Below are 18,304 nucleotides of genomic sequence, written 5' to 3' on the forward strand. Positions count from 1 at the left end.
CATCTCTTGGCCTGTCAAAAAGCCCAAGGAAGGAAGCCGCTCCGGGTGGTTCTAAGGAGGAGATGACTTCCCTAAACTAAAAACGGTGTCCAAACTCTTCGTTTTCCTGATGAAAACTGGTGCAGCAGGGATCCCTCCCGTTTCTCTGTCCACACAAGTCTGAGAGATGATTTGCCCAGAAACGTCACAGTCCAAAAAACGTTGATCAACTGCAATTGTAGTAATGGAAAATAAATTGTTCTTCATTACATATTCATGAGGCTTGATTTATCATGCTAATTAGCTCCAGCATTTGCTGCGCTGTAGCAGGCAGGAAAATGGAATTCATGGTTTTGTGGCGGTGAGCGCATAAATCCAGCAATCCAGTCCTGGAGACTGGATGGTGGAAAACAAGAAGCCAAGATTTGAAACTGTTTTCTTAGGTCAAGCCCAGCAACGACCAAGAACTGGACAAAGAGCACTTGGCAATATTTCCGTGAGGAATAGAGGGAGGCTTTCCTTCTGCCCCCAACGGAAACTCATCGTGCAAAAAAACCCAGAACCCCTGCCCTGGAGCTGGAAGAGGCAGCCACGAGATAAGATACCAAAGCCATAAGACTTGAGGTAGCTCCCATAACTTTGCCCTGCTTGCAAATGAAGGAAAAGGGGCACCGAGGAGGAAATACATGGTAAGAAGAGGATACATGGATATCTTTAGGGAAGGCGCTTGATTTCATTCTGAACTCTTGAGTTATAGTAAAAGCTAGACTGATGTAGTCCACTGAGTTGCTGTAAGGATTAGAGCAATGCTTCCCAGTCTTGGCTACTTACTGATGTGTGGACTTCAACTCCCAGAATTCCCCAATGGAAGCTGAAGCCCGCACGTCTGAAAGTTGCCAAGGCTGAGAAACCCTGTATTAGAGGGCGAAGCAGATGTCCTTTGAACGTTCAAAGAGTTTTGCATAATTGGTAAGCGTGAGATCCTCCATTTCACTGGCCTCCAAGGCCCGACTGGCAGCAGTTGGCCAAACAGCCAGCATGTGGGCTCTCTGTGACTACTCATTTTCCTATCCCCAGATGCCAGGGCTCCTTTGCCAGGCAAGAAGCTGGCAGATCCGAAACTCTGCTTACAAGATCAAGGAAGCAAGATGGGGGAAGAAAAAGAAAATTATCCAAGACAAGAGCAAAGCCAAGCAGATAATTCTTTGGATGGAGGATCAGCCCTCTTGGAGGGAAGGAACTGGCAGGAATTCTCTTTCCATCACATTCTGGAGTTCCTGCAAATCCCGCCCCCCGTTCTGCTGAAATGCAACAAAGTGGGCTGTAAGAAGGAGGAGCTTTCCTCCTGCTGTTGATCTGGAGTCCGAATCAAATCAGATTATTGCTGAATTTCTCATCTCATCATTTCTGGGAGCTCTGCGTCCATCCCTCAAAGCAACTGGAGGAATTTTCTACACACTGCCGAAACAGCAAGACATTGTTGGGGCATTGCCTTGTTCCCACAAATTGTGGGGTAGAGAACCATGCCCTACCCTAAAAACCAAGAAGCAGTTTTGCATGTCTTGAACTAAACCTTCATTGCTCCCAAGGTGGCTGCATTTGAGAGCCACAAAGATTTGCAGGCGGAATTCTGAAAGGGAATTTGCTTGAAATACGCAGGAGGGAGAACCACAGGATCGCAGGAAGAACATTGAGTTCCAAAGAGCTATTTTGTCAGAAGACATCTCCCCTTGATGGCTCAATCAAGCCCTGCTGAAGAGGCTTCCCTGGCCTTCTCTTGGCCATCTGCAAGGTGGAATTCCATCCCTGCTGATAGAACCAATCTGTTGGTGAAAACTCGAGGCAACCTGGCTGAGAAAAAAACGCGTACGCAGAGAGAGGAGATATTCATCTTCCCTCTCTTTCCTGAAGCTGTTGTGGGAAGAGGAGCAGATGAGAGAAGAGGGCCTAGAAAATTAAATCCCAAATAATATTAAAGCTGCTGTCAGCAGCCGCCAGAGTTAACGGTAACGGCAGGATTTTGATAACTTCTTTCGACAGAAGGAAGCTAAACTCCCTGCCTTGGGGGCTCACGATCTGCACAGCCTAAGAAAGCAAGGATGAGCAGCACCAGTGAAGCTACCAACCTTTGCTCCCTCCAAAGATTGCAGCCAGAAGATCTGGCTTCTTGATCCATGCTGGGCCAGCTGTGGGACTCAGTCTGGGCCAGGTTAGCCGCAAAGGTCAGGGTCAAGGGGATGAGGCAGAGCAGAGGGCTGGAAGATCCCACCAAATGGTAACAGCCCAGAAGAGCCTTCCAACTGAACCAGGAAGCTGTTTCTAGCCCTACCTGGCCAGGTGTTCTGCAACTGCCGCCCACGGGGAAAGGGAGATGCATCTCTGCCCACGTTTAGGGCCCATTGAAAAGGGAATCCTGGCAACTTAAACCAAACACTCAACTTCATTGTAAAGTCCACCTAACAGCTTCTTTGGAACCGTCCAGCTGTGTTCTGAGGATGCTCCTGAGAGGCGTGTTGCCCTCCCTATTGGAAGGGGAAAGATGAAGCTTATTCCTACCAGGCAAGAATCCTGCAGCGTTAAGATTCAGCGACGGCAGTGCCAACTGGTAGAACTCCAGAGCGTGATGCCAGCAGCCTGGTTGATGTGCTGAATGCTTCATTTACCTCTTTATTTACTCCTGCCAACAATTGACATCGTAATATAATGAGGTGGGCAATGCACCTCGCGGAGGAGGTCAACAATAAGCTGCGTCCCAGCCAGTTCCTGCCTCCGTAGCTTCTTTGAGGGATCTGAAATATTTCACTGTTAATTTAGGTCCCGTCTTCTCTCTTTCACTCCATAAGATAATTGCTTCTCGTCATTTGTACCGGGATCTGCTTTTATAATGAATCACGGCTGAGAGCCCATTATACCATAAATGCACAGCAACAGTCTATGATTTGGAGGATGGCAGGAGGGATAATTAGAGCCTCCAAAACACCCCTGGGATTTCCCCACCACCACCTCTTTCAGCTCAAGGTGAGCAGAGCTTTTCCAAGGCTGCAGTTCAATCTTCGGGAGCCTGACAGGGTCTGCTTTGGGGTGCCCTCATGGATTCCTTGGTGCTCTCTGATCTTATTTATTTATTTATTTATTTATTTATTTATTTATTTATTTATTTATTTTATTATTTAAATTTATATACCGCCCTATCTCCCTTACGGGACTCAGGGCGGTGAACAGGCAATAATAAAAATCACAATAAATATTGAATAAAAAGCCTGCTCTAAAATACCCCATATAAAACCCCTAGCAAAGCCCAATCAAAACTACGCCAGGCCGGCCTTGGCTGTTTTCTTGCAGACGTTCATTCTAGCATTGATGATGTTCCCTACATGGGTCATGAAATGTCCACGAGAAAACAACCAAACTCAGAGAGCACCAGGGACCCCACAATCCTCCTCCTCCTCCCTACAAACCCCCTACCCTTCCAGCACTGATGATATTCCCTAGCTGGGTCATGAAACCTCTGCAAGAAAACATTTCTCATCATATTATTTTAGTTACTTGGGTACTGCTGCAACTTGCATGGGTTCCTGTTAGTTTGCAACAATAAAACAGGGACTAAAGCTATTTTGCTTTGCCCTCGTAGGCCAGAGGCAGCAAGTGGGATGTGTTGGTCAGCAGCATCAACCATCCTTGAGGATAATTCCACTTCCCCGCAGCTGGTCATCATCTCAAACCCTCTGTTGCGATCCACAATGAAGTCTCCTTACCTGAAAAATAGCTATCCAAGCATAGCCAATATTATCAAAATTAATAGCTCCATTGTGCGGGTTTAAGTCCCCCGTCCTGCAAGCATTGTAATATTGGTTCCAGTTTATGCAGGCGTTGCGACTGCCCAAGTCCAGCGAGTCCAAATGCGGATTGTAAGCGTCCATGGTTAAAGTACAGTCCATCTTGTACTCCCTCCGGTTTGGGATGCTGGAGCACTTCTGCATGCCGTTATCCCGGAGGGAGGAACAGATGAACGGGTTCTCCTCCCCCTCTTCCGGCCTGTAGTATTTATGCAGGAAAGTCAGGTTGTGTGTCCTTGAGAAGAAGAAGGAGAAGGGAGGGAAAAAAAATAAAGCAAGAGATGGTTAAGACACAGATAAGATTTCAGTGCCTAAAACATGGATCCCTGCCGGATGTAGATATGAAATTAGAGTTCAGCCAAGTGGGAAAAATGAAAAAATGCGGGGAGGGGGGGTGAGGGGGGGGAGGAGAAACCAGTGCACGGCCAATGCTTATCTGAACCAGATACAAATCAGTAATGATAATAATAAAAAAACAAAAAAAGTCTGCAAATGGCAGCTTGAATTGGAACAGCTTCCATCCTGTGATGATACTTTTAACTCCACTGAACAACCACAACTGTCTATCCCAGTTCCCCGGAACGACTCGATAGGTGGACCAAAATGTCAAATCCAGCCTAAACATCTGGCAACTGTGCAACCAAGCATAAAAATGGAAAACAGAAAAGGCTGATTGCAAAAGACCAGGTTTTTGTTTAATAAGCCTCCCTTTCTTTGGGGTTGAAATGCTCACTTAACTCAGAGTAAGAAGATTGCTCACAGTGGGACACACTTGGAATAACTATATATATATGCATGACTTTGCTCTTTTTCCAGACTACTCACTACAAATATATGCATTGAGGATTCTTTGGTGGCCCAGTTCTCTATAAGCCGTTGCAGTGTTACTTGAGTTGGAAAGCTGAGCACTGTAGCTTTTAAGAGAAAACAAGAAAATAGGTTTTCAGCTTGGCTGAATTCATGGACGCCGCCCTCTTTAATCTTGTAGAAAGAATAGACAAGGTAGAGAAGTTTCTTGTGGGGTCCTTGATGCTCTCTGGGCTTGGTGGTTTTCTTGCAGACATTTCATGACCCAACTCTCCACAAACCCTACTCCCTTCTAGCATTGTTGATGTTGATGGGTCATGAAACATCTGCAGTGAAACAGCCAAGCTCAGAGAGCACCAAGGACCCCAGTCCTCCTCCACCACCACCTCCTCCTCTTCCTCCTCCCACTCTCTTCTAGCACAGGGCAATGATTAGCCTACGGAATTCACAGTCACAAAAAAGGAAAGCCCAGGTGTGAGAGGCTGCCCAAGTACTGGAATCAAGAGTTTGGCCAACTCAATCTCCATGAGACCTGGACCTTTCCTTCTGGCCTCTTCATCGTCATGTTCAACTCTCTTGGATATCCTTGAACCCTCCCGTAAGTTCTTCCTTTCTGAGCTGTGTATTTTTAATAAAATCTTTCCCTTGGCACGTCTATTAAGGAAAGGACACCCACCCCAAAGCCACTTCCAGCTCTTTGGGTTGCCAAAAGAGCAGGGAAAGAGAAATTAACCGGTACTGAAGTCTTATCTCAAATCTTTTTTTTTAATTGCGCTAGAATTGGGTTGGCTGCAAGGCAGAGATAGTGGCAGGTTTTAATTGCTAAGGTGACTTGTTTTCTAACCTTTCCTTTGTTTTGACCAGACCTGGCTTTTAAACTTCAGAAACGTGCAGAATTTTTTGGCCACTGGCTGCCCAGTCCTGTGGGGAGGGACCCCTTTTCCTTAGATGTCTCTGTAGACCCCTCCCATTGTTGCGTTTTCTTTCCAAAGGTCATTCCTCTTCTGTTTTGTGGTGCAATATCTGAAAAGATTTCTTGATTCCTGGGGCCCTCTCACAAGTCTCCCCCACCTCCCAGGTCCCTTCTAACTTAGACTACGTTCTGTCTCAGGCTTCAGGGGCGAAGCCTACATTAGGGATTTGATGCAGTGCTGAAGGATGCAATAAAATCAGAGTAAACCAGAGTAAAATCAACAGAAATAGCTCCAAATCCAGAACTGCTTAGGATCCTGGTTTCCATGGCTCAAGGCAATTGGAGTAATTTGTATCCCCATTTCTAGCCTTCAGACACAGTTGATGCTTGTAATAACAGAATAACAGACTTGGTCATCTAGTCCGACTCCCTCTCAAGCAGGAGACCCTAAACCTTTTCAGACCAATGGCTATCCAATCTCTTCTGAAAAAAATTCAGTGATGGAGCACCCACAACTTCTGGATGCAATAAATAATGCTAACATTGATGGCAAAGTTGGATAGATTGCCTACTTCCATAGATTTAAGGTAGTTTAACACCCTCTTTTGGGGGCTGGGTGTACATGTGCACATGTATGTATATGTTTGTGCATTGCCTTCCACATTCTTTCCCTGCTACCTCTATTAGTTGTTTAACTAACTCGAGATGGGTGGCATATAAATGTAATAAATAAAATGGCAAGAGGGATAAAGTTAAAGAAGTCCCACTATTTGGCTGCCTCAACTGATTCCTGGAACCCTCAACAGCTCTGATCCCAGATCCAACAGCAGGAACTCTAGTTCTGATCTAGTTGGCAACTTGAATGGTGTTTGTCCTAACAGTGAGAACAATGGAATAGCTTTGCCTTCAGAAGGTCTGGGTGCTTCATCACTGGAGGTTGTTAGGAAGAGACTGGACAGCCATTTATCTGAAATGGTATAGGGTCTCCTGCTTGGATTGGACTAGAAGACCTCCAAGGTCCCTTCCAGCTCTATTCTGATTAATTGAAGTGAATCTGCATCACTCTCAGGAGTAATTAACAGTGCTGGAAAATGTCATTCGCACTACAGGTCAACAGACAAGGTTGTTGGACTCAAAATGGCTCTTATCTTTTCTAGGGGCATCTGTGATGCTGACAGTCTTGGAGAAGAGCAAGATGCTGCAGCCAGCAGAGGTTTTTGAGGTGTCCCTCACCTCCACCCCCATCTCCATGGCAAGATGAATCGCGTTCTAAGCAGCCCCAACTTATTTTAAAACCACAGGCAGAAAATCCCAGAAGCATGCTCTCTCCTCCTTCTCCTCCTCCTCCTCCTCCTCCTCCTCCTCCTTATCAGCAAAAAAGCCAACACTACATTAAAGTAGCTATTTGCAGTTGCTTGGTGACCGGCAGAATCAGCTGCCTGCGTCTAGCAACTGTAGGGCTGGCGCGAGAAGAGGGAGGGAGAAGGATGACTTTGGAAAACTTACCTTTGAATGTGGGAATCTAGGAAACACCTGTTCCTCAGCAGCCCGGCCCAGAGCTGGACACCCACGATGCCGAAGATGAAAAAGACAAAGAAACACAAGAGGAGAACGTTGCCTAACATAGGCAGAGTGTCTAGGAGCAGGGTGACAAGAATGCGCATACCTGTGGAGACAGCAGAAAGGGGGTGTCAGAAGGAGGGGCGGCTTTGGCCAAATTGGGACACAGATCCAGCCAGATGAGGCTGCTTCTTCCAGGCAGAACATCTGTAAGGGGCCTTCAGGCAGAGGTCAGTTGGTCTTTGTTCATTCTGGGGGCTGGCTGGGATCTTGGCTAGAGAATACAGACTAGGAGTGGAGCGCTAAGGAGAAAACCTCCTTCAGGTCCAGTTAGTGACTCCATGTCCAGATTGCTCTCCTGGCAAGAACATGGAAGTGGGTTGTCTTCTTCTGGTTTTTAATCTCTCTGCTATAGCTTCCAACTGTGGACATTTTTGATGGACCCCCATTCAAGAAACCCAACTTAGCTTTCTAGCTTTCAGTTAAGGTCAGCAAGTTTTCTTGATCCACTTGCTGGACTCATATTCAGTGTCTGGTAACTTCACAGACCCTCCCCCTGCAGTTTTCTCTACTGATGTGCCACTGACATCTAGGTCTAGCCCACACCCTTTGAATTCCCAGACAGTTTCCCTGTCAAATACATAAAATGTTGATGGCCAGCCCATAGCATGGATTCAATAACCCATAGATACGTCTTTAAATTAGTCCGTGCCTGACATCGCCATGCAGTGAGCAATCTTAAAGGTCCATTCTATGAGGTACGGAGTGCAACAAAACATATTAAGGCAGTGTTTCTCAACCTTGAGAGCGTGAAGATGTGTGGACTTCAACTCCCAGAATTCCCCAGCCAGCCAGGGAATTGTGTGAGTTGAAATCCACACATCTTCAAGCTCTCAAGGTTGAGAAACACTGCATTAAGCTATTATCAAAAAGAAAACATATTAAAACTTAAACCAGTGGCCGTCAGGAGTGGATCAGCTCAATCCTGAGATCAAATGACCTCAATGCGCACCTGAACTGAAATAATTATTAATCAATACTGTCAGCTTCCCAGCAGATAATGGACTGAGGAGAACCACGGAGACTCTCTCTAGTTCAGTTATTAGCGGAGTCGTTCAGCGGCATCTTCCACCTTGTCTTTGGTTAGGGATGGGGGATGGGCAAAGTGTAGACCATCTTCAGCCAGCATTAGACACATACAATTGGTGGGAAGAAGGCAAGGTGCCTGTTGCCACAGGCAGAATCCAATTTATATGAAAAAAGGCTTCAGGAAACTCAGCAAACGTTAAGGCTTTGCTGTGAATTGGGGGATCAAAAAGGATTACGCGGATAACCGATGCTATCTAAGATTCATTATATCCCCACAGTCCGACTGCTGTCGATCTGCTCTCTGGCTGGCTGTTCCTTGCAGAGGCGCTAAGTCTCCCATCAAAGGGGATCTGGAAATAACTTCTTACTTGAAAGGAAACTGTTAGGCTGGATTGAACCCTGGATCTTCCTAACCAACTTAGCCCTAAGCTGCATCCTTGAAGACATCTGGAAGGAAGAGGTTGCTCTGATATGGAATATTAAGCTGAGCTTCAGGCCTCTGCTAAATAATGACGCATACTAAGAATTTACATAAACATAAGGCCGATAACACTGATGCTAATGTGGATATTAGTACTAATGTTCTCTTAGATGATTAGAATAAGTTTTGCTCTCCCTTTTGCTAACTCAGAGCAAAACGGAACAAAACGAATTATCTGGGCCTTGCAAATAACAAACTCAATTTAAGATGGCAAGGAGGTTGGCTGCTTTTACTGCCCCAGAATAAGATAGTTGCATACCCCAACTCCAGGGCCCGTACTGCAAACCCACATTTTAATCAAAAGTTGCCCACACTCCTTGAACACAATTGTGTCCCAGTAGGGACAGGAACACAATAAAAGGACTTCTCAAGCCATCTGGTTATAGTTGGGCATCTTCCACCTTGGGACCCATAGATGGACTCTCTGAATGATCTCAGAGTGGGAGAAAGAGATGGAACAAAGACTACTGAGTCACAGGAAGCAATTTTTAGATTGGAAGAAGGAACAATGCCGTTCAAACGTATTTCAGCTTTATAGCTACAATAATCAATATCTGAAAATGTACTGAGATTCAGAAGTTTCTAAAGGTTCCTCAGAAGCTGCTCCAAGATCCCCCCGGGACTCAGACGTTGCATCCTCCTCAAGGTGACCTTCTAGGTTTGGGAAGAGGCGTTTGTGATCCACCTTCAGTGACATGGCTTGTTCCTGACTTTTAAATCGCTCCAGCCCAAAATCTACGCTGCCTAAAAAAGAATCTCTGAGCCGCCAGCCGAGGGCCAACAGCCGGGGACTAAGAAAGGTGCCTTTCCCAAAAGAGGTTCCCCCCCCCCAAAGTGAGCTGTGAGAGACCTCTCCCTGCCTTTGGATGACACCGTTGGAAGCACAGGTGATCCTCTTGACCATAACTGGAAACAAAATTTCCATTGCTAATGAGTTGCACCCAATTTTAAGTCATTTTCTACCAAGTAGATCACTCTGGTTGTTAAGTGAATCACATAGTCATTAAGCAAAGCCAGCATCACCAATTGACTTTGCTTGTTGGAAGCAGGCTGGGAAGGTAACCAATGGCAATCAGGCAACCCCGGGGTGTAAACCGCAACCCATTACAAGGGCCTGAATTTAGATCACCCTCCCTCGCCAGGCCCGAGTTGAGGAACATCTGCCAGCAGCTCAGAAGCCCCAAGAAGTTCAGGAGGCAGAAATTCTCCCACAACCTCTCAAGGCCAGGACTTCTCTCTCGCTCTTGCTCTCCCTCTCCCTCTCCTTCTCCTTCTTCTCCTTCTCCCTCTCCCTCTCCTTCTCCTTCTCCTTCTCCTTCTCCTTCTCCTTCCTGCTTCTCAGCTTCTCATCAGTAGTTCAGTTCCAACAGCCTCTCTTCCACCCCGGGAGAATTTTATCCAAATGTTCTTTTCCTTTGCAAGAAATGCCAGACTCCCAGTGGCCTTCATCAAGAGGACTTAGAACTGGCAGGAAGCGGGTGCAGGAAAACTGCTTGGACTGGCACGTCTCACCTCGCCAAGGCAGCCGGGAGAGATGGCGATCCCCAAGAACCAGACTTTTCGGGCAATGCGAGAGAACGCCGAGGCTGCTTTCCTGGCAAGTACCTAGCCTGTTTTCCTTCTGTTACATCAGCTCTCCGGGAAATAGGATTTCTGATGAAAAGCAATCAAGGAGCTGGTGTATTAGCATATCAGCTAAGAATCACTCAAAGCCAAGTGGGCACAACCAGGAAATGAATTTGACTGGTTGGCTTAGCTTCCAAATTGGATTGAAGGGAAAAACAGCTGGAAGGGGCTTAACGCTCACTTGAACCTCTCCAAGCAGACAAACTCGGGGTTGCTTTGGCCTCGCAGCTGCAGGGCTGCTCAACGCATCTTTGCAGAGCCAGGAAGAGAGGTGGCAATCTTCTTGGGAAGTAAGGAAGGGGGACCCCTTTGGGGAGACCCTGAATGACTTTGTAAGCAGGCATTCCACATGAAACCATACTGAGGACTGAAGAGCCGCTTGAGCAGAACGCAGTGAGTTACACATAATGCAGAACGAGAGATCTGGAGATCTAGAAAACTTAGAGAGCCCCTTCCAATATCTGAGGGGCTGCCACAAAGGGGAGGGGGCTCAGCGTATTCTGCAAAGCACCCAAAGGCAGAACAAGAAGCAACGGACGGAAACTCATCTAGGAGAGAAGCAACCTGGAACGAAGGCGAAACTTCCTGACAGTGAGAACAATCAACCAGTGGGACAGCTTGTCTCCAGAAGTTGTGGTGGCTCCAACACTGGAGGTTTTTAAGAAGAGACTGGACAGCCATTTGTCTGAAATGGTATAGGGTTTCCTACCAGAGCAGGGGGTTGGACTAGAAGACCTCTAAGGTCCCTTTCAACTCTGTTATGCTGGAGCTCTCCTGCATCTTCAGGGAGGGGCCAGGAGAACCATGATCATTGGCGAGGGGGAGGACTAAAAGTCTTCTCCACCAGCTGCTTCTCTCCATTACTCAGGAGCCAACTTCTAGCAATGGCAAGTGGGGGTTTTCCTGGCCTTTTCTGCTGAGCAGTCTCCCCCAGTAGCTTCCTTTGCCCTGCAGTCAGCCAATGCAGTCCATCGGGGGCCAGGTGTGGTCCTCCTCCGTTCCTGCTGTCCAGTAGTGTGGGTTTTGGTGCAGGGATGCAGCAGTCATTGACTTGGCAAGTCGATCAATTTCATCTTTGGAATGGGGGCCGCCTAGCTTAGTCTGGAAATGCCTTGGGCCACCCAGGGTTTGCCCTTCCTGGGGGTTGGGAGATGTCAGGGATGCCAGCTGCCGAGCAGCCCAGCCGGGGAGAGTCAGAATGGATGGCCCCTCCAGGCCAAGCGGGCTGCATTCATCTTGTCTCTTTGACATTAATAGTTTTATTAGCTTTTCCAGAGTAATCCATAAAGACAGAAACAAACATGAAGATGGAAAGAAAATCACAGTCTTCAAGGTCAATGAATGAGACAGAAGGAAGGAAGGAAGGAAGGAAGGAAGGAAGGAAGGAAGGAAGGAAGGCAACGGAGATGGCCAAGGATTATGCAGTCTATAGCCCCAAACATCTGGGAGATACCAGATAACTATAAAGGATGAAGAGCCTTTATATTAAGTGTCCAGATTAGAGGCCCCCGAGTGACCCATGGGGCTGATGTGAAGCTGCTCCTTCAGCTTCTCCACAGAGGGCACTTGAGTTGCCTTGAGGCTTTCTTTGGTGGTGGGGGCGGGGTGTGGGTTTATGAATGAAATGAAAGCCTTCAAATCAATATATTCTTTCTCCCGGACTGTTGGTTAACCCCCATATTGGAGCTAAGACAGGCCTGGATTTTGGAGGCTCACTTGGTGAGGATTTCACCGGACTGTTGCAAAATGAAGCTCTGCCAGCCAGCCCACCTGTGCCCAAGAAACGGGCTGCAGGATCCAACTTTCCCCATGCACCCCCCCCCTCACAAAGAAGGGCAAAAGAGCTTTGACTTACTTGGCACCCTGTTAATGGCTCGTAACGGCCTGAGAACCCGCACAGTCCGGATGGCTGAAAGGCTGACATTATGTCCATCCAGAGAATATTCCATCATGCTGGGAGAGAGAGAAAGAAGGAAAGAAACACAGGAGGTGAGAAAGAGGAGAGGGTTGGCCCCTCTGTTTGAAAAACACAGGCTGAGGCAGTCAAGCCTTAACCAGGTTCCTTATGCCTGCAATATTTTGTGTCAACCTTTGGGAATGTAAAAACAGGTTACTTCATTGGACAGATCTTGCTTTCTTTCAGAAAAAATGTCTTAGGAGCACCAAAAGGAAGCTGCAACCATCCCTCCCACCCCTGACCCCAGCACACACTGATCAGAGCTGGGCCTTCAGCACGTCAATCAAGCAAGGAGTGTTTTTCATACTACTGATGGTGTTACTTAGTTGAGTAATGAAATGTCTGCAAGAAAACAACCCAGGTCAGAGAACCTCAAGGACTACACGGTCCCCCTCCTCCTCCTTCTCCTCCTCTATAGAAACCCCACTCCCTTCTAGCACTGATGATGTTACCTAGCTGGGTCGTGAAAGGTCTCAAAGAAAACAACCCAGATCAGGGACCACCCGGGACCCCACGAGAAGTGTTTTGTCTACTGACCCAGCAATGACAATGAAGAAGTCGAGGCGGTTCCAGGTGTCTCCTAGGTAACATTTGTGGCCAAAGATCCCCAGGGCGACCATCTTGATAACCATCTCCACAGCAAAGAAGACGAAGATGAAGTGATCAAATGCCTGGATTTAAAACAAGAAGGTCACACAGGAGAAAGAATGAGGATCGTTAGTTCCACCTGAGGCTGACCTGGTCCAGATGCTGCACTTTGACTGAACTGTCTACCTGGCCTAATCCTCAGCCTCCATTTTGCCCTGAGGGTCTTTTACCTTGAAGAACTCTTCCCAGGGCATGTTGCTACCTGTAGACTTCTCAAGTCTCAGGAGAAATTGGCATTAGTGGCTGAAGACCAACCCATAAGCTTCTAGAGGTCCAAGTCCACATGGACAAAGTGATGCGTCTCTCTTACCTCCAAGATTGTGCACCTTTCTGTTTGGCACTTGATGTCCTGACATGGCTGGAACATCCCGAGGGTGACGCAGTTCAAGAGGATGACCAGCATGCTGACGTGCTCGAACCAGGTGGGAAGGCAGAGTTAAGGAGAACCTGAGATGGGACTGCTTCTGGGAAGCACAACCGACCTCCCGGGCCTTAGAAACCCCCCTGGCAACCAAGACCCTGGAATCTGAACGATTTATTTAGAAAGCTGCCATGTCTCTTTTGATATCTTCAGCCAACTTACAAAGATAAGTATAAACACATCCATAAAAAAAACAGCTTGAAAAGTATACTAGAGATAAAACTAAGACTTCTTTTGTTTTCCTGCCCAGACATTGAGGGGAAAAGAACAGACATGCAATTTATATTGATGAATAATGTCTGCAGTCCAAGAACTGAGAAATAAAATAAAGGGGTAGAAAAGGATAATGGAGAGATTTTATATCATTTAGAATATTTTTTTTCCTCTCTAGGTTGGCTTCAGTTTAGAAAGTACACACTCAGCAATAAAAGCATAAACAGGACCATTAAAAAAACCAAAATGATCACAAGAGAAAGCATGAAAATAGTCGTTAAAAAAAATCAGACCACATTTGGAGTACTGCAACCCAGCTTTGGTCACCACCATGTAAAAAAGATGCTGAGACTCTGGAAAGAGTACAGAGAAGAGCAAGAAAGGTGATTATTCTGTATCTAAGACAACTTGAGGTGGAAGCAGTTTCTGAAAGGGTTGAGATGCACCTGCAGGAAGGGAAGGTTGGGATACAGCTGGAGGGAAGGTTTTCCAAAGCGGCTTAAAGGGAAGGGGGGTTGGATGTAAGTGCCCCCACCTCAATTCACACTGGTTCATTTGCAAATGGAGGAAGGGGAAGGGTTTGCACTGGAAGTTGAAGCCCTTTTGTGAACACTCCACTTTCCCATTATTCAAATCACCCAACGACAAAAAAGCGGGCTATTTGCTAAGTGCTGGAAACTGCAGGGAAGAAAATGAGGAAAAATGACATAAAGCGGAATTCCCATCAGGCAAGCTGCATTTAATTATGCAACAGTGCTGGTTAAGGAACCCTTTAAAAAAAAGAAGAAGCAGAAATTGGATGAATTAAAAGTCATTTTAGTAACAAGGGACATACACACATACATGCCCGGCAAAAATGAAACAAAAATAAAAAGCAGCTCCCGGAGTGCGTTTGGATAAAAGCTGCAATGTTTTGAGCACGGCCTCCGGGGAAAATGTTTTTTTCAAGGGGAGAAATCTTGCAAAAACACACCCTTTTGCCCTTTCAAAGCTGACTTTTTGAGGGGCTTCTTTGTCTTTCACTTAAATCCCAATCTTCTCCACATCAGGGGAGCCATAATAAGAATCAAAAGCACCAACAAATCTGAGGCATGAAAAGAAGCAGGCAGGCTGAATATAGAGATTTTTTTTCAGCTCTGAATCTGCTCAGGTAAAGAAATATGTTTTAGGTTGATGTCAAAATGAAAGTAACACCAGCCTCTGTGGCAGATGTGTTTTTCTGAAGGACTCTGCATAGGGGGGGGAGCATGTTTCTGTCACAAAAAGACAACCCCATCCTCCCCAAAAAGAACCTGCTTTGAAGATCTGAAGCAGATCCACATGTACCCTTTGCTCACCCTGGATCAAGAGAGGCCAGCATCTACACTTCAGCAGGAAGTGAGCAAAGATGTTTTCTTAAGAGGCAACTGGACTTTCTTTTTCCTTGAAGACTTTCGCTTCTCATCCAAGAAGCTTCTTCCATTCTGACCGAGTGGTGGAGAACTCCACTAGAACTGAAGAACTAAGGAAGCTTCTTGGACCAGAAGCAAAACGTCTTCAAGCAAAGCATCATCATGAACAAGTGGTTGTCTAAGAGGACTTCCCATCCCCTCTTCTGCATAGGGAGCCCCTCATTCTCCCACCAGAGGAAGCTTCTTCTGGTGGGGATCGATGGTGTCCCAAAGCTTCAACCTTCTTCTCATTTTGGGATGAGAAAATAACATTGAGTGAAGCTTCAGGCTTCACCTTCTTTTGGACTGAGACGTGCTACAAGGTCAGGCCTATCTTGCAAGAACCTGAGGAACACCTAGAATTTGGTGCCTCTCAGAAAGAGTCAAAAGCATATTATGGGTTAGATGCATTCACATAAATATCTCAATAGTTGATAGGCTGTACATGGTTGACTCCTTTGCACCTTGACTCACTTTCCAACTGAATGTGCAACCAAACATGATCTCAAGAAGAGTTGGAGGCATAGCCCCTTCTCTCCCTATTTCTCCCCCCCCCATCCTCCACCAAGCTGCAGAACTCAATCTTGAGAAAGGCAAAGGGGTTGGAGACCAAAGTTCACAGAACTGGGCAAAAAATATTTTCCCATCAGGAATAGTTTTGGCCTATAAAGTGGTCCTGCCCATCCACGTATGGTTTGGCTCAGCTTAGTGCATTTTGCAAACCTAGTTACTTATGGCTTAGTCAATAAAACATGATGAAGCAGATCATAGTTTAGCAGGAGGTATGAATCCAGTCCCTTCTGGAAAATAGCTGCTATGGGTATCATTGTTTCCCAGCTAAAGTATTTCTAATCTGGCAAGGGGAAATATTTTACATGGCAAACAAACGATAAATCTGTACTTTTGCTTGCTTACTTGTGATAGAAATAAAGAGAAAGTGTGTTGCGATTGGAGAGGCTGGGAAGGTGAGCTTTTCTCTAACAAAAAAGGCCGATCTGATTTATAATCACATTATTCCTGTCTGCTAAAGGAAGAGTAAAAGGGAGGAAGGATGCCAGCCCAGAAATCCTGCACTCTGCAAATGTTTATATACTGGAGGCTGGTAGCAGATAATCCTGCAGGAGAATTTGTGTCACATTTCTAACTGCATAAACAAGCCATCTTTTGTTCTCCAATAGACTCCGGCGGATTTACTGCCGTGCACACCCATCCGACACACAGGTCTCTCTCACAGTGCCACTTACAACTGGCGTGCCACCAAGAGGTCACTCAGGAGTAATTAAATGGGGGGGTGAGGGCAGAAAGGTGGCTTGTCAAGAATTATGCTTTATGTCTTGGTTTAGCTTAGCCCTGCAAGAGCTGGAGAAGCAATGGAGCAAAGATTGGCTCCCCAGTGCTACAGGCGTTTCTTTCATCGCAAAAGGAGAAGGATCTCTGGCTTCAAAAAAAGATGCAGAAATGTTAGCCTTGAATAGTTTGCTGTTTGCTCAACTGGGGAGGTACTTGGTTCAGCATCTCCTTAACTGCATGACATGGGGGAGGGGAGGGGGCAGATCTTCTTCCTCAGTTCCCCAAAGTGGGCTTCTCATTTTCTGGACTTGCAAACGATGCTTAATGCAGCATGAAACATGGCAATCTGCCACAAGGCATTCAAACTGCAACTACCGGTAGCTTTAAATTCCAAGTTACTGTCCGCAGCAACCTGATGGGGCTGAGTTAACTTTGTGTGTTGTTTTAATTCTGCAATTAATTTGGTGGGGCATGCAAATACAGGAAGGATACCGCAAAGATCCTTCCCAGTCCATGGGAAATGTTTGGCTAATAGGACCTTTGAACATCAGTTTTGGTCTTCCAGCTCCAGTTTTGTCTGAACGCTTAGGGGTAGGGTTGCCCATTACTGGATCTGGCACAGCCCCTATCAGGAGACCTGCTCCAGACCTTCAGACTTCATTCAGGATTCTTTCTCTCCTCATCTTCCCCCTTTTGATTCTCCTCTGTTGTGGCGTCTCAGTTCCTCAGCACAAATGCGGAGTTTGGAAAGCATTATAGAGCCGGCAGCTCATTCAAACAGGCCTCGGGTCCTTTCTTTGATCAGAGCAGGCAATCGTCCCTCCTCCAGGTAACAATGTTAAAGGAGTGCCAATCCGAGGGAATGTGGTCCTATTTCATAAAGCATCAACAGGTGCAAATGTGGGCTGATTCATCCAGAAACCAAGGGGTCCCTCAAGCGGGCTACAAGAAATTCAAGATAGACTTTGGCAAGGCTGGAATGCCAGAGATTTGGGGATAGGGCAGCTTAGAAGGACTAGGGGTGACATGATAGTAGCTTTCTAGTAATTGAGAGGCTGCCACAAAGAAGAGGGGGGGGGGTCAACCTGTTCTCCAAAGCACCTGAGGGCAGGACAGGAAGCAATGGATGGAAACTAATCAAGGAGAGAAACAACCTGGAACTAAGGAGAAATTTCCTGACAGTTAGAACAATTAATCAGTGGGATAACTTGCCTTCAAAAGTTGTGGGTGCTCCATCATTGGGGTTTTTAAAGAAGAGACTGGACAGTCATTTGTATGAAATGGTAAATGGTCTCCTGCTTGAACAGGGGGTTGGACTAGAAGACCTCCAAGGTCCCTTTCAGCTCTATTCTGATTGTTAGCTTTTCAAAGGCACAGATGTTTCCTCCTTCCCTGTCAGGCACTAATCAAAGTTAGTAACTTTATTGCTTATTGCCTATATTACAAGAATCTCCTGAGACTGCTTGCCTTCCCCTGGGCTTCATGGGTCTTGGGGGAGGTCAACCTTATGCCTCTTCTGGCTGTGCAAGGACTCCAAGCTAGGCCCCCGCTTGACTCCTCCCTCCCTCCAGCCTGGCTGGCTGGCAGTTTCTCAACATCCCCTGCATTACTCCCCCCACCCCTTCCCCCCTCTTTACTGCCCAAGGAACCCGCTTGTTGTTATTTGAGGAGAGGAACATGACTCAGCACCTGTCGGAAGGAAAGGATCAGATGCCTCCGGAATGCAAGAAAGCTTGCAATTACCCAGATCGGTGCCATTTGTCACTGCCACAAAGTAGGTCAGAGTGTGCAATCTGGAATCTGCTCCTGTGTCCCACGTGGTGGACCATCCCTCTGTCCTTCTTTCTCTCTGTCCATGCACATGGCCGTTCTTTTATGCAACCCATTCCCTTCCTCTTGGACCCACAGAACTTGCAGGAGCTGCTCCATCAAAGATCCAAGCCAGCTCTCAGGCTTGGGGGAGGGGCAATGTCTGGCATGATTCGAACACTGTCTTGATAGGCAGTTCCCTTGGAACAAGGGGCAGCCTTTTCATGCCAAAATGGCACTTTGGG

The 18,304-nt window shown here is 46.6% G+C and overlaps 1 protein-coding gene across 1 annotated transcript in view; it reads right to left on the reverse strand.

The window, feature by feature from the left end:
* Positions 1-13,326, reverse strand: part of CACNA1H (calcium voltage-gated channel subunit alpha1 H) — a 59,285-nt gene extending 45,959 nt beyond the window's left edge. Inside the window, exons 1-5 of the mRNA XM_029284479.1 lie at positions 13,207-13,326; positions 12,786-12,919; positions 12,147-12,244; positions 7,042-7,201; positions 3,735-4,050 (exon numbers count right to left, since the gene is read on the reverse strand). Of these exons, the coding sequence (XP_029140312.1) occupies positions 3,735-4,050; positions 7,042-7,201; positions 12,147-12,244; positions 12,786-12,919; positions 13,207-13,299 (801 nt within the window). The 5' untranslated portion in view covers positions 13,300-13,326. The remainder of the gene's footprint in view (positions 1-3,734; positions 4,051-7,041; positions 7,202-12,146; positions 12,245-12,785; positions 12,920-13,206) is intronic.
* Between the last annotated feature and the right edge of the window lie 4,978 nt (positions 13,327-18,304).

Source organism: Protobothrops mucrosquamatus, unplaced genomic scaffold (genome assembly GCF_001527695.2).
Source record: "Protobothrops mucrosquamatus isolate PMUCROS unplaced genomic scaffold, P.Mucros_1.0 scaffold640, whole genome shotgun sequence".
Classification (NCBI taxonomy): Eukaryota; Metazoa; Chordata; class Lepidosauria; order Squamata; family Viperidae; genus Protobothrops; species Protobothrops mucrosquamatus.